The sequence below is a fragment of the Maylandia zebra genome, linkage group LG5 (genome assembly GCF_041146795.1).
Source record: "Maylandia zebra isolate NMK-2024a linkage group LG5, Mzebra_GT3a, whole genome shotgun sequence".
NCBI classification, from domain to species: Eukaryota; Metazoa; Chordata; class Actinopteri; order Cichliformes; family Cichlidae; genus Maylandia; species Maylandia zebra.
In genome coordinates, this window is record NC_135171.1 from 25407570 (window position 1) to 25421054 (window position 13485).

The 13485-nt window shown below is 42.4% G+C and overlaps 2 protein-coding genes across 3 annotated transcripts; one reads left to right on the top strand and one right to left on the bottom strand.

The window, feature by feature from the left end:
* Positions 1–1196: 1196 nt before the first annotated feature.
* si:ch211-222l21.1 (uncharacterized) lies at positions 1197–3910 on the top strand. Its single transcript, XM_004548586.6, has 5 exons — positions 1197–1404; positions 2022–2093; positions 2506–2569; positions 2794–2867; positions 2954–3910. The coding sequence occupies exons 1-5, from the start codon at positions 1354–1356 to the stop codon at positions 3023–3025; spliced, it is 333 nt and encodes a 110-aa protein (XP_004548643.1). The 5' UTR covers positions 1197–1353; the 3' UTR covers positions 3026–3910.
* A 41-nt stretch (positions 3911–3951) lies between these two features.
* slc45a1 (solute carrier family 45 member 1) lies at positions 3952–12340 on the bottom strand. 2 transcript variants are annotated; one of them, XM_004548588.2, is made up of 10 exons: positions 12163–12340; positions 11121–11561; positions 10919–11011; positions 9788–10012; positions 8759–9663; positions 8502–8655; positions 8203–8379; positions 7880–8085; positions 6120–6345; positions 3955–4942 (listed from the first exon to the last, which is right to left on the bottom strand). In XM_004548588.2, exons 2-10 carry the CDS (start codon positions 11539–11541, stop codon positions 4914–4916), a joined length of 2436 nt encoding a protein of 811 aa, XP_004548645.1. In that variant the 5' UTR covers positions 11542–11561; positions 12163–12340; the 3' UTR covers positions 3955–4913. The 2 variants fall into 2 exon arrangements, with proteins under 2 accessions (XP_004548644.1, XP_004548645.1); XM_004548587.2 differs by having other exon boundaries at positions 3952–6345.
* Positions 12341–13485: the final 1145 nt, after the last annotated feature.

Consider the following 13485-nt stretch of genomic DNA (forward strand, 5'->3'; position numbering starts at 1 on the left):
CTACTCCTGAAGACTACTTAAGGAAATTAGAAGAAAGCTTGCCCAAGAAAGCTCAGCCCTTGTTGAAGAATAAAGGTGGTCATTACCAAATATTGACTTTCAAGCTTGCTACAGTTGTACAAACTCAGTTTTTGCCAATTTTATTTTAAATATGAGCTCATGCTCACTCTATATTTTCCCACTAAAAAGGAAGTCTGTATTTTTATTTTTATTTTTTGACAGTGTAATAAAGGTTACAACTTCATGTGCCAGCTATAAAGGCTTTCACACGGCACACCACACTCTATTACTATCTTTTACAAGCTCACAAATCACATACCACATACAATGTTTAACTGATCTCCCCTCCTAGCTTTGCAATAAATACATACTGAGGCAGATAGCGGTTTGTACATTTTTTAAAGTACTAATTGATCATCTTCACTGTTTTCAGTAAGAAAAACAAATAAAAAAAACAAAACAAATAAAAATGTCACTATTCATTCAATAGTTCGACGAGACATTCAATTATAAATAGATACAGTCCAAATGCACAGCATTTGTGGAAACAATTAAACTTTCATTTTAGGATGTATGTTAGGCTCTAGGGTTGCGGGGCATAGTGTTGCTGTTTAGATTATAGTTGTGGTCTTAATTAATTAAGATGTGTGTTGAAGTTATTGAAACAGAAGTGACTTTGATCGGGTCTTGTAAAGGAAAAAATGAAAGTGTAAGAACACTCAGGCGTGAGCACATTTCGTTAAAAATGTTAAATATAGAAAGGAGGAGTGGCCGTCTGCTTTCAAGCCCGTCACATTATTCCTTTTTGCATGTAATTTGACACCACATCTCTGCGGAGAAAGAGCGCTGAGACAAAAGATATTGCCCTGGGGTCTTTCTGTGTATGAATAAACTTTTACAATCCATCAACTTGAAACAATATTAATAAATAATACATTCTTGTTGATTATTATAACTTTCACAGTATTCATTCTTCATATTTAAGTGAAAAAACCAAACGCAAAGTGAAGGGCAGGGGGGGGGGGGGGGGGGGAATTATGGTGTAGTGCAGCGCTTTAAAAAAATTGACCAATCAACGGTGAGATAGACCAGAGGTGGGATTCGTTTTCAAGATTGAAAAGATACTCATCCAATCAAACATCCCGGTGGTCGACATTGTCCAATCAGGTGTAGGATGGAGCCGCTGTATCCAACGAGAGTGGATTTTCAACGAGCTCGAGAGAAAAGCGGAGACAGGCAGACATCGTTTCTCTCTCAGCGTCTTTGGACTGTTCACACAGAGGCGAAGAGACGAGAAATAATTATTCTTTAGATCGGGAATATAATTAGCTAAATTAATACACAAAATTAACCATGGCCGACACAGCTGTTGACACAACCGCCACTGCAGAGGTTACAGCCAAGGTGCGTTTCATTCACCTTTTTCTCCCCCTTTCTTTTTTTTTCTCGGCTGAACCGTCGTGTTGAAAGATTTAGAAAACTTGTACAAGTTGTTACAGTGTTTATGTTTCTTTAGCTAACTACGGCTGAACAAGTGAGTTATTTGACGGCAGCAGCAAAGCTTGTAATTAACGTTAGTTCATGTAAGTTAAACCAGCAACTTGTCTTAAATATCACATGGCGAAAGCCATACTTCGTGGAGGCGAGTCATTTAGCAGTTTTCAGCATCGACGACTAATTGCTGTGACTGGAAACTGAAATGTGTGTGATGTGGTTTGACTTAAAAATGTCTTGTTAAGCAGACAAAGCGGCACAAACGGTACAGCTGGTGGAGCGGAGCTGCCGCTGTGGGCGGGAAGCCACAGCACGGTTTACACTGCTGTGTAACTGCGCGGCATGGGGGTGAAAAAGACCAGCATTCCCGCTTAGTTTTAATAAAAGAACACAAAATTAATACCGTTTTCATCGTGTTTTTTTTTTCTCAATCCCAGCTCGTAATCAAACTCGGACGTGGGAGTAACATTTGGCACTTAACTCTTTTTCTTAACTGAACATTGATCAAAGGGGCTTTTATTTTGTAGGAGCTGAAAGAGAAGAAAGAGGCAGAAGTGGAAGAAAAGACCGATAACGGGGACGCACCTGCCAATGGCACAGTAAGTTGGAGCCGAGAGAGGCAGCCTCATGGCCTTTTGTCTTAGCGCCCCTCATCATGCAGGTGTCGCTGCACCCGCCTCCCCCCTCCTGTTCAGCTGCTCTCCACACTGTGCTTTGTTTGGGTTGTGAAATGGCAGATGTTCGCTAGCAACCCTCTGGACGTCTCCATTGGTTTTTCTCTACTCTGAGGTTTCCCAGAGCTTGGTAGCTAATCCTCTGGGAGTGTAATAACAGCTCACTACACATTGCCTTTTAAAGAATCCCCAAAGGAGCCTGTACATGCAAGTCTGTGGGAGCATTATCTAAAATATGCTCGGGATGCCTTGTTATTCTGCAAATAATTTGTTTACATAATTGAAGGCCAGTCATTGCATACCCTTACCAGACTGATGTTTCCTCTGCTTCATCCAGAATGGTGCTGAACACAGTGACAAAGTGGAAGAAACCACAGAGGAGGAGCACAAGAATGGGGAAGGTAAGTTAATTTTAAGTGCTACTAGTGTTTTCTGAAAGATTGGAATTGCAACTATATGTGTACTGTATTCAGATTTTACTGATTTGCCCTATAATTGTTTCTCTTGTGTGGTACTGACCTCAAAATCTTCCCTTTTTAATACAAGTGAATCTTGATATGTTTAAAAATGAAAATGCGCTGGAAGTGAGGGCTGTAATTTCTGAAGTGACAAACTGTCCTTATAGGGAATGCAGAGGAGGCGCCCCCTGCTGAGGAGACTGATGCACAGCCTGTGAAGCGTGCAGCTGAAGAGGAGGAGGTGGGTTGTCTTTGGGCCTTAAGTATGCAAGTTTTAGTCTTGGTTTTGGCCTTTGCTAATGTGACTCTTCTTCTTTTTTCCATTAGGAAAAGGTGGAGACAAAAAAGCAGAAGACAGAGGAAAATGGGGATTCGAAAGAGGCAGAAGTGGAGGCTTAGGTTTCTGTCCTGCTACTTGTTTGCAGCACTGTCTTACCAGCCTGGTCAACATCGTGTTGTAGAGCTTGTGCTTTTTTGTATCTTTGGAGAGAAATTTCTTTTTGTTTGCTCCCATGTTATCACATTGCACTGGAGTCTTGAAACATAGTGGCCCTGCATCCTTTTTTTTTTTTTTTTTTTTTTTTTAATGAAATGTTATTTATTGGTCTTTAAAATGAGCTCTTTTTTTTTCCTACTTGTACAAATCGGGCCATGCCACGAGATCAGTTTTGTTTTTTTGTTTTTTTAAATTTCCTGAGGTTTGATATCAGTATGTTAGAAGCACAATCTCTATTATGTCAGTGCTGACCAGATGATTCATACATACAGGCAGCTGCTCACCTCCAAGGCTCATGTTGACCTCTCAGATACACTTAAAGGACCAAAGATAAGTTTTAAGCAGGGGATAATGGACAGTTGTTAGCATTATTAGTTAAAAGGCATAATATTTTGTGTTTGAGCTGCTACTTAATCTTTGGCTGCCCTGTTAACATAGCAGATGGTGCAAATGAATTAGAGGGGCTCTGTCTTGCACCTCCATGATTAGATAGTTTGACCCCCCTGATTCCCCCCAAACTTCCCAGTTCAGTGGAGGCAGGATTTTGCAATGTTAATTAACCCCTCTTAAATCTTAAAGCTTTGGTCATTTGTTCTGTATGCATTCCACGCAAGTTTGTACCATTTATACTTTGTTTCTCTTACATTTTCAATGAGTGTTATGTTATGGTTGGGTAGCTCAGTTTTGTGTACAAGACTGCCTTTTTCAGAACCAGAATGACATTCGGTTACTTCAGCCACTGCTTTGTATATTCTGATTAACAAATAAATTGTCTTTTTACTTAAGAATGTCTTTTGTGTGTGTTTATTATCTGTTAATAGCTCATCATCAGTGCTTTCTTTAAAAAACAAAACATGGTTTTATAAGTGGATGATGTCACTTGACCTATTTTTTTCTTAACATGGAAAATGGCTGGCTTAGATGCAGGAAAGAGGAATAATTTCACTTGGTAATGGAAAAGGGTGAACAGAATCAATGGATTACTTTCTTGTATACACTTGCTCCCCCATGTGGTGTAGTTGAGAAGTTCACCCCATCATTAAGGGAAGCTACAACTGACATGGCATGCAACAAAATAATTGACACAGGAGTCAAGCGTGGCAAAAAATGATCATTTTAGTTTTAACTTAACCCTGAATAAAAGTAGCTTTTACAGTAGCACTGCTAATACTGAGCAATAGGTGGTACCATGTAACACAAAAACTGTGTTTTATTTCTTTCCCAAGCAAGCTGCAACAGCATGATCCGCACATTTACTGTTTCCTCAGAAACGTTAGCGTGGCGTGCATCTGGTCAGTCCAGCAGGCTTTGATAGTAGGCAATTACAGACATTCTTCTGGGGCACCTGCATGTTGAGGTGCTCAGTCAGTGGAACCAACACAACGAAAAGCTTGTTTGAAGCCCTGAAATCAGGCTTGGTGCCTGTGTTTGGCTGAACAGACAAAGCGTACCGTTTTGCCATGAAAAAATAAACTGCATGTACCAGTTTAGTGATGTAGATGGCTTCTCGCTGATGGAAAAAGGAATGAGGTTTAAAACGTCCAGCTAACAAACGAAAAGTCATCACTATACGTCACTGATGGACTGAGCATAGTGGAGCGGAAGCCTACTACCTTAAGCATGCGCCCTAATGATGACGATAAGCATTCGCCGCCGCTGGCTGTGAACCCCCAGTCTTTTTTTTTTGCTTTTTTAAAATGCTGTCCACCTTCAGGGTTACCCATCATTCACATGAGTCTTCTCTCTGTTTTCTCTTCTTCTGTTTTGTTCGGTTTCCGACTGATTGCTGATTCAGACCCCAGTTTCAACTTCTCCTCTTCCTGATAATGACAAGAATCACTGTCATTATTACAATGGTATGGCCAGGAGTAGGGTAACAGCTCACAGGGCTGTCCATGGCTTAGTGAGGGCCCAGACAAGAATTAGCCACCAGTACACATTTCTCTGTGTTTTTTGTACGAGTACGCGTGTCATCCTATTAGACACTGCTCTATAATGATTAAGTAGTTGACATTGTACTCCTATTTGGACTCTTGATTAAGAGTCACCCAGCACCAAACTGTGAAATTTTGGGGATAGCACACTGGTTAAGTCTCATAATGACTGGATAGTGTGGAAAGTGTTGTTTGTATTTGCTGTTAAAATGTGGAGAATGTGAAAGCCTTCCAGACTGTGATTAGGCATAGTTCGCCTTCACGTGAATATTAAGTATGTGTTTGCTAAATTATGCAATGAGAGCTCTTGAATTAATAAAGAGGAATGAACGGTGAGCCTGAATGGCTACTGGCAGCACATTCAATTAGTCAGAAAATCCTGCCTAAGGTGTAGTATGCTAACTCAGAGAAACAGGCAGGTAGACATTCCCTTGGCCATATGACCAAAACAAAACGTTAACACAGGGCTTTAAGAGATTACACTGCAGCTCATGCAGACGTTAGGCAACTGATAAAAGGAAGAAAAAGAGAGGGAAAGCAGTGGTTAGCTTGCGCATACTGGTAAACACTTCTATCCTAAAAACACCAACAAATGAGCAAGAAAAATGATGCAAGAGTTTGACAGCAAAGAATCAGACACAAGAACGGCTTATCTATACTCACAGGAGTCACTCAGAGTCACACACACATTCAGAGAGGTCACACATTCGTTTGCAAAAGTTAGGAAAAAATGCATGGGCACACACACTGTATGAACACGCTGGTCATGTATAAACAAAGACTGGAGAGGTGGCCAATGTCTGTCTGTCTGTCTGTCTAGCTCTGAGAGGAGCAGTGCTAAATTGGTGTAAAACAATATATGAATCTGTGCTGTACAGTGTGCGGCAGGATTTACAAGTGCGTCTGTCGCACTGTGAAGGTCAACACAGCAGACACTAAAGCAACAGTGCTGTGGAGTGAGTATGTGTGTGCGTGCGGTTGTGTGTGAGGTAAAAATAAATTTGTAAGAGGCTTTTCTAAATGTGCACCAATAGTGGCTGGGTCTCGCTTTCGGGGGGCTCACCCTCAGGGGGGGGCAGCTGGTACACCACGCAGAGAGAGGAGTACAGGCAGCCCACGAATGACATCAGGCTTGCAAAGTACATCACTCCCTGGGCCCCACCCACCAGGGAGGTCAGAGGTCCCATCGCCACAGAGACCAGGATTTGAGCCAGGAAGTACTGGCAGCTGAGCAGAGAGATGTCCACCCCCATCCCTCGTCTGGTCCCTTCCTCCGATGAGCCGCAAAACTGAAAGACACAATTGGTTTAATTACAGTGTGGGAACAGTCTAAGCACTGCAAGCAAGTACTCAGCAAACATGCTAGCTGGAAGGTGATGTTCTAACAGTGGACAAAGCAAGAATGCAAGTCATTTTACAGGAGTGGAGAAATCAAACACTCTTGTCTTTTTTTTTTTTGTAATGAGACTATGTAACTATGAAGACAGCTGCATGATGTCAACTCCATGTAAATCAAGTAGAAAAAAGTTTGTTTGTTTGTTTATTTTTTAAATATGAACCTTTTTAAGTCATTTATGGTTATCTACATGTAAATTCTGCCTCATTTGTGCCATGATGAACTTGGACTGTCACAACCACTGCCTCTTTGCTCCCTGAAGAAAAGCATCCAGAGTAAGAGTTAGGAAATCAACTTATTCTTGTGTTGTATGTATTTTTTTTTAACTCTTAATAAATAAAGATTTCTTTGTTTTGATTTTTGATCTAATTAGTAAACAGATAATACAAAACAATCACTGAAAACAAAATTTCTCTCCAACAATGATATTCAAGGCGCATCTAGGAAGGAAAGTGAGAGTGATTACTATTTTTCAAGTCTTCTTCCCATTGAAACATTTGCTGGGTAAAGCTGTGAAAGACTTTGACAGTATGCTCATTTGTTTTCTTCTGACATCACTAAACTAAATATGAAGCTACAGTCAATGCAAATTATACAAAGCTTTGCTTTAGATAGTGCTGTGGGAAAAAGTCCTAAAATCTGAAAATGGACCTTGAGCACTTTTGGGTCCCTTAACTGGAAGTTAGATTCTAGATGCTTACGCAGGCTTTTATTCTACAACATAAAATACATACCTAAATACTCAACTTCTTCTTCTTTTATCTGTCTCAGAGAAGGCGTTTCCCCAAAAAAATAGCGAAATGAAACTCCAGAACTTAACTTGATCACAGCAAAATATGAGAGCTTTGTGGCATAACAAGTTTATAGTAAAATCTACGCATTTTACAGCTTTTAAAAAATCCTAAACTTTGAGTTAATTGGGAAAAATGATCTCGCTGAACAAAACTCATGTTCATTTCCCAGAAAGGTCGTTTTCTGCAGTAATTCAAAAGGCCTAAAAATTAAATTGGCTCTTTGATGAATGAACCAGGGTGATGCTAATGTCTGGCAAAAAGCACCCAGAAAAGCATTCTACTGTAGAACGTCCAAGAAACAGTGAGACAGCAAATCTGGCGCTATTACTTCCTGCAACTCTAAAGCTTAAAAAAAGCTGCTTCACAACAATAAAGTTTTATTTTTATATTTCAATTTTGTATGATTTGGAATAAAACCTCTAGTTATTCAGCTCAGAGGCAGATTTTATTACCCCCATTATTTAACATTAAGCTAAATTAACTGGCTGATGGCTGTGGCTTCATAGCCATCAAACAAACACGATAATGGTAAGGTGATCATATACATTTTGATCTATTCTTTTACGTTCACACAGGAAAAATATCATCCAGCAACTATAATTAGGTAATTGCTGCACTTATATCGATACTGACCTGAGGGCTCTGGTAGTATTCACACAGCAGAGAGTAAGGCAGCGTACATAAAGAGGAGAAGAGCACCCCGTAGGTGACACAGAGAGAAAGTACCACGTAGAGGTTGGTGGATAGTGTGGCAAGGCCGGTGCCCAAACCAAATGCCAAGTAGGCGAAAAAATATAGCGTGCGAAGAGAGAAACGCTCCTCTAGTTTCTCCAATATGGCTGAAAGTTGAAGAAGGGAAAGCAGAGAGAGGTTCAGCGAATGACGAAGCAGTGCACAAATCCAACCAGGGTAAGGAATCACACCTGCCAGATGTGATGTGATGTGTGAGTACTTACCTGAGTAGAAAGCAGCACTGAATGCATAGATGCACATGCCCCAGCAGCCCATGCTGACACCAGCATTGTAGCGTTGGTAAGCCTCGGAGTCGTGGGGTGCTTTGGGATCTCCTTCAAACACAACCTCCCCCATGAAGTCAGTGTAGAAGAGCAGCATCCCTTCAAAGGACAGCCAGCCTAAAGCACAGATTGAAAAAAAAAATCACGCTTTTATGAAATTAAATGCAAAACAGGTTGATTTTAAGGTTCAGCAGTGTAGAAAAAGAGATACATTTCAATTAAGTTTTTTTTTTACTCACCTAAAAAATGATTAGTGCATAAACTCCGCAAAGAGGGAGGCATCCTGTAGATGGCTATACACAGCAGCTTCATTGACATTTGGGATTCTCCACTCTCCACATTCTCACTTAGATCACTCTCATAGCGCACTCCATTGAGCAAAATGTTTGCAACCTTCATTGGAGGAGAAAAAAACCCCACATGACATCATGTTTAAAAAGCTCTGTTCTGGCTTCTCACAAAACACCTTATGTCAGATTCAAAACATGCGTCTGACCTGCTGGCTGAAAGTCACTGTCCTCCTACGTCCATTCTCCAGCCCAACAATCTGTGTTGCCATGGGCTCTTCCATCAGCGCGAGACTCTGAGGTCGCTTCAGGATGCCAGCCGTGGAGCCCCGGTGTGACCCCGCAGCAGTCTGAGCCCCAGCTGTGACCTGAGATGCTCCGTGAGATTGTGCATCTCCAGCAGGCTGAGGCCCTTCTGCATCTTGTGCGTCCCCAACTGGATGAGACACCACATTGGCCTGGGTCTGTCCTGCACCTGCAGGGTGGTTCCCTGGCCCCTGCATGAGCCCGTCTGGGGGAGGGGAGTCCCCTGGAGGCAGTGGCACAGTGGTGGAGCTGGGGGGCAGAGCTTGTGGTGTCTGCTGGCCTGTGTAGCAGTCTATGAGCACACTGTCGATATATGAGGTTCCTAATGAAGAGGCAAACTCATTAATGCCAGTGAGAGAGCTGTCCCTACTAATAAAGCTGCCATACTTTGGAGTGAGGGGGCTTAGGGGCGATATGGGGCTATTGAGGCCCGCACAAAGACGCGCACTTGCACTGCAAGAATGGGCCAAGGGGTCAGGATTACATGGGTGAGACTTTGAGAAATTGTAGCTGTAGAGACCGTCCTCGTCTTCCTCATCTAGTCCCAAATCTGGTCCAGGGTGGACGGGTGGGGAGGGGGGAAGAGGGAGGCTAGGGCTTTTCAGGCTGTTTTTGCTTGAGTTCTTGTTCGGCTGGCTCTTCGGTAAGGGCCGTTCAGGGATGCTCATTAGAGTCATGGTTGTGGCGATCACCAAAGTGATGCTCGTAAACAGGTATATGACCCGGAGTTGACCTCCCATTGACCTTCCAAACTGTGTCTGGTCCCAGTTGATGCCACCTACAATGTAGCCAAATCCACCTCCTAGACCTGAGTAGAGAAATGAAACCACAAAATACTTGTAAAGCTAAATTTCTACTGTTTTCTGCTAAATTATCTCAAAAGGACATATGTTACAGCTTCAGCTTTCCCTGCTACAGAACTATTTTCCTACCTGCCAGTAACGCATGGATGTTCAGTCCCCGATCTTGGTCCTCTGGGCTGCACACATCCATCATATAAGCATGGCTTGGGTTGTCAGCTGAATCAGCACTGAAGTCCATTAGAACCACACCACACACTGTCAGGACTATTCCCCACTTGTGATTTGATGCTGTGTCAGCCAGGACACTCCCAATATCCCGTCCATTGAGAACCAGAGTAAGACCAATCAGTGCTCCTACAATGCAGAGCAGAGGAAGTGACAAAAAATTAACATGAGCACCAAGGCTAGATGAACTAGATGAGAGCTAGATGAAGGCGGAAGACCTGAATGTCTCCTGAACTCTGGGTTTTCCAATTTTTTGATGTAGAGCATAACAAATGGTTACATGTTTTTACTGGCTGTGTATAATCTTTGGCCATCAAAATGATGTGGCTATAAATTTAAAATAAAATTGTGATCTTGCAGTCAATATGGAGAAACAGTACAAGTTCCCAGGTGGATTGATTCTGAATTACATTCGACACAGAGACACAGCCAGTTATAACCACTGAATCTGAACTGTCTGGGAGTTTACTTGAGCTCTTTACTGAAAACCAGATGAAGAGTTGTGCCTTATGGTGGGATGTTTTTCACAGTGGTTTTATTTAAAATGTATCTGAGATGTTGTATGTCACACTGTACTAGCATGGCATGTATACAGTGTAACAGAAAAGCAGTAGACTGAGTAGGTATGTGTATAAGTTCCCCTGTGTTATGCAACCACACTTAGGTGCTTAGGTGGAGCACATGCATTTTGGTGAACCTGTGGCCAAGTTCCTATCTATGGTCTTTAGTTATGATTATCCAACCATGGTTTTATTTGAGCATTTTACAGGAATGAACTGCTTATTGATTGAGCTGCATCAGAGGAAATGCAGGATTTGCTTTGAGGCCACAACTGCTATGATTTTGACCATTCTTCTAAATAACAGCAATAAGAAACATGTTGTAATGCACTTCACAAAAGTGCTAACATTTGAGGTAACTATACCATATAATTGCAGATTATTTACCATTTGATCAACACTGTCACTTGCAAGCTACGCAGCTTCACATAATTGCATTTCAAAAACACTATGGTACTGCTTTAATTCGTCTTACCTATTGCCAAGGCGAAAATAAAAGGTCGTCTTCGCCCAAACCGGGATGTGCAACGATCACTCCATGCTCCTATGAGAGGCTGAACGAGGAATCCTTCAAGTCAAAACGAAATACAAAGTTAGAATCCATGCAACTAGGATTCTTATTATACATTACATATGCCTGTACAGCAGCTAGTCGTCTACCTCTGCTGCTTACTTACCGAGAATGGGGCTAATAAACCACACCAAGCTGTAGAATTGATCAGGCAGGCCCATCTGTAAAAGCACTGGAGTCACATAAGCTGTTTCCATGGCGTAGCTGAATTCAATCCCGAACAAGATGCAGCCATTGAAGAGCAGCTCCTGGAAGGTACGTCTCGGGGGAAGCTCACTGAGGTCCAACTGGTCCAGGGGACAAGGTGTGTTGGGTGGCGGAGGAGGCGAAGGTCTTATCAGCTTCCTCCGCTTTGGCTGTCTTTGGAAGTTGTTGGCTCTGTGACTGAGGTGCCGAGTGGTGGAAGTTGGAAAGCTGGCAGTTTTGGGAAGTGAGCTCCTCCAGATACCTTCCTGAGCTGTGGAAAACCTCCCTCCTGGACTGGCCAAGAGGGGGTCACTGGGGGTGCCCATTCCTGGAGATGACATCTCTCTCAAGCCAGCAGCAACTGGAACATATTAAAGGGTGATACCAATGATGAATTACAAGTCAGACATGCGCAAAAGTTTGTTTGGACTTGATTCAAGATCAGCACGGTCTAGCACAGCATTAACTTGGTGCTGCTAATGGTTATGTAGTGCAACCAAAAGGACACTGCAGTCATGTGCAGACACCGTCGGTGGGCACGACGCACTGCAACCAGTGCGCATGCTGTGCGCAAAGCCCATGTGCTCTGCGTGGCTGACTACAGCAGTGTACTATGCGGCAGCGCTCATGACGCCTGTTTCCATTTTAATTTTTCATGTAGGAAGCTCAAACAGGACACAATGTAAGCGGTGTGGATGTCAATGACGGCTTTCAGGACATTCACAAGGATAACGCATCATTGTCGCTCACATTTAATAGAAATACTTGACTGATAGCCTGCCGACCCAGAGCCTTTTTTGCTTTTTTTTTTTTTTTTAAGAGACATGATCCTCGATTTTTTCTTCTGTTTGCAATAGACTCTTAAGGTGACGATTAGGCGATCTACTGTGTAAGAGGATGCACAGAAATATAAATAAATAAATAAAAAGCGTGCACATTACGACGTGAAAGAGGATAATTACCTTTTCGGGGCGGCTCGTCATTTATTGCGGCATACTGTGTAGATAACCACAGCAACCTTTGTGATGTATAGAAACCGTAGTATGAATTACAGGAGTCATGATTGTTTTTTTGTTTTCCTTTGATGCAGTCATCCCCCCGCTCTCTCCTTCGTCCCTTCTCCTTTCCCCTTTCCTCATCCCCCCCCCCTCCCTATCTGTCCCCCTCCCTTCGCGTCTTCCTCCCCGTCTCTCCCGTGACGTCACGCCCCTCCCTGCAACATCAGCACAGAGGACCTATCTATCTGCATACAGCACTACTCCAGTATGAGCCTAGTACTTAGCAGCAATATTAATGTAATAATTATATTCCAAATTCAGGTAAACGGGTTTAATAAATTGCACTCCTTTTTCTTTTATAGGAAAATAAATTCACACCTTTATTTTATCATATTGGTTAATCTTTGTTTAATTATGCATTCTTGAACTACTTTTTTATGTCTTTCCTGCTTTTTAACTGAAACTTTGACTTGCTAGATAGTTTTTATTTTATTCAACTGTGACTTTTCCGATAAGAAAGCAGCAGGAAATTCGAAATAACCCACACATATAAATGCAGACAGCTCGGCTTTTTTCAGTTTTCTGTGTGCATCGTGAATGTGGTTGTATACTATTTTCCTGTCCACGATGTTTGTGCAGATATTTCGCTTTTTTTTTTTCAGTCAGATAGTCAAATGGTGTTGCATTGCTTCCTGTCCCTATAGCATGTATCCACAGCACATCAGGGTGTGGCCCATTGTGTGCACTGCCTTTTTAGTATAACATGTTTATGAAGGCTTCACATTGCCGCCGGTTGGGTAATACATGTGACACACCCACCAGAGCTAGAGTGAAATCCTAGGCTACATCAAAGAGTGTTGCATGCCCTTTCACACTGTGTCTATAAAACATGTCTTTCCGTCTAGAAAATGTGCAACCCCCCCCCCCCCCCCAAGGTGCTGCTGGCACAGTTAGACCCCTCATTAGCAGTGAGTGAGAGGACTGTGTTAAAGGAAAGGTCAAATGGCTACAGAACCTTTTGCTAGGATACACGTAGAGCTGTCATATCAAGAATACTCAGGTAAACTGTAGCTGGCCTAAAGTCTTGTGCAAATTCACACTTTTTTGCATTATGACATTTGAAAATGCATGTTTTGTAAAACAGTACTTGTTCTGCATGAGCAGTCCCACCTGGATTAGATGTTTGGCACTGACAGAGGGAAATAACAGCAGATGGGGGTTTCAGTTTGGTGTGTCGTTGAGGCCGCTCCCAGATCAGCAGGTGGATGTAAGGCTGCTTTCTTTAAC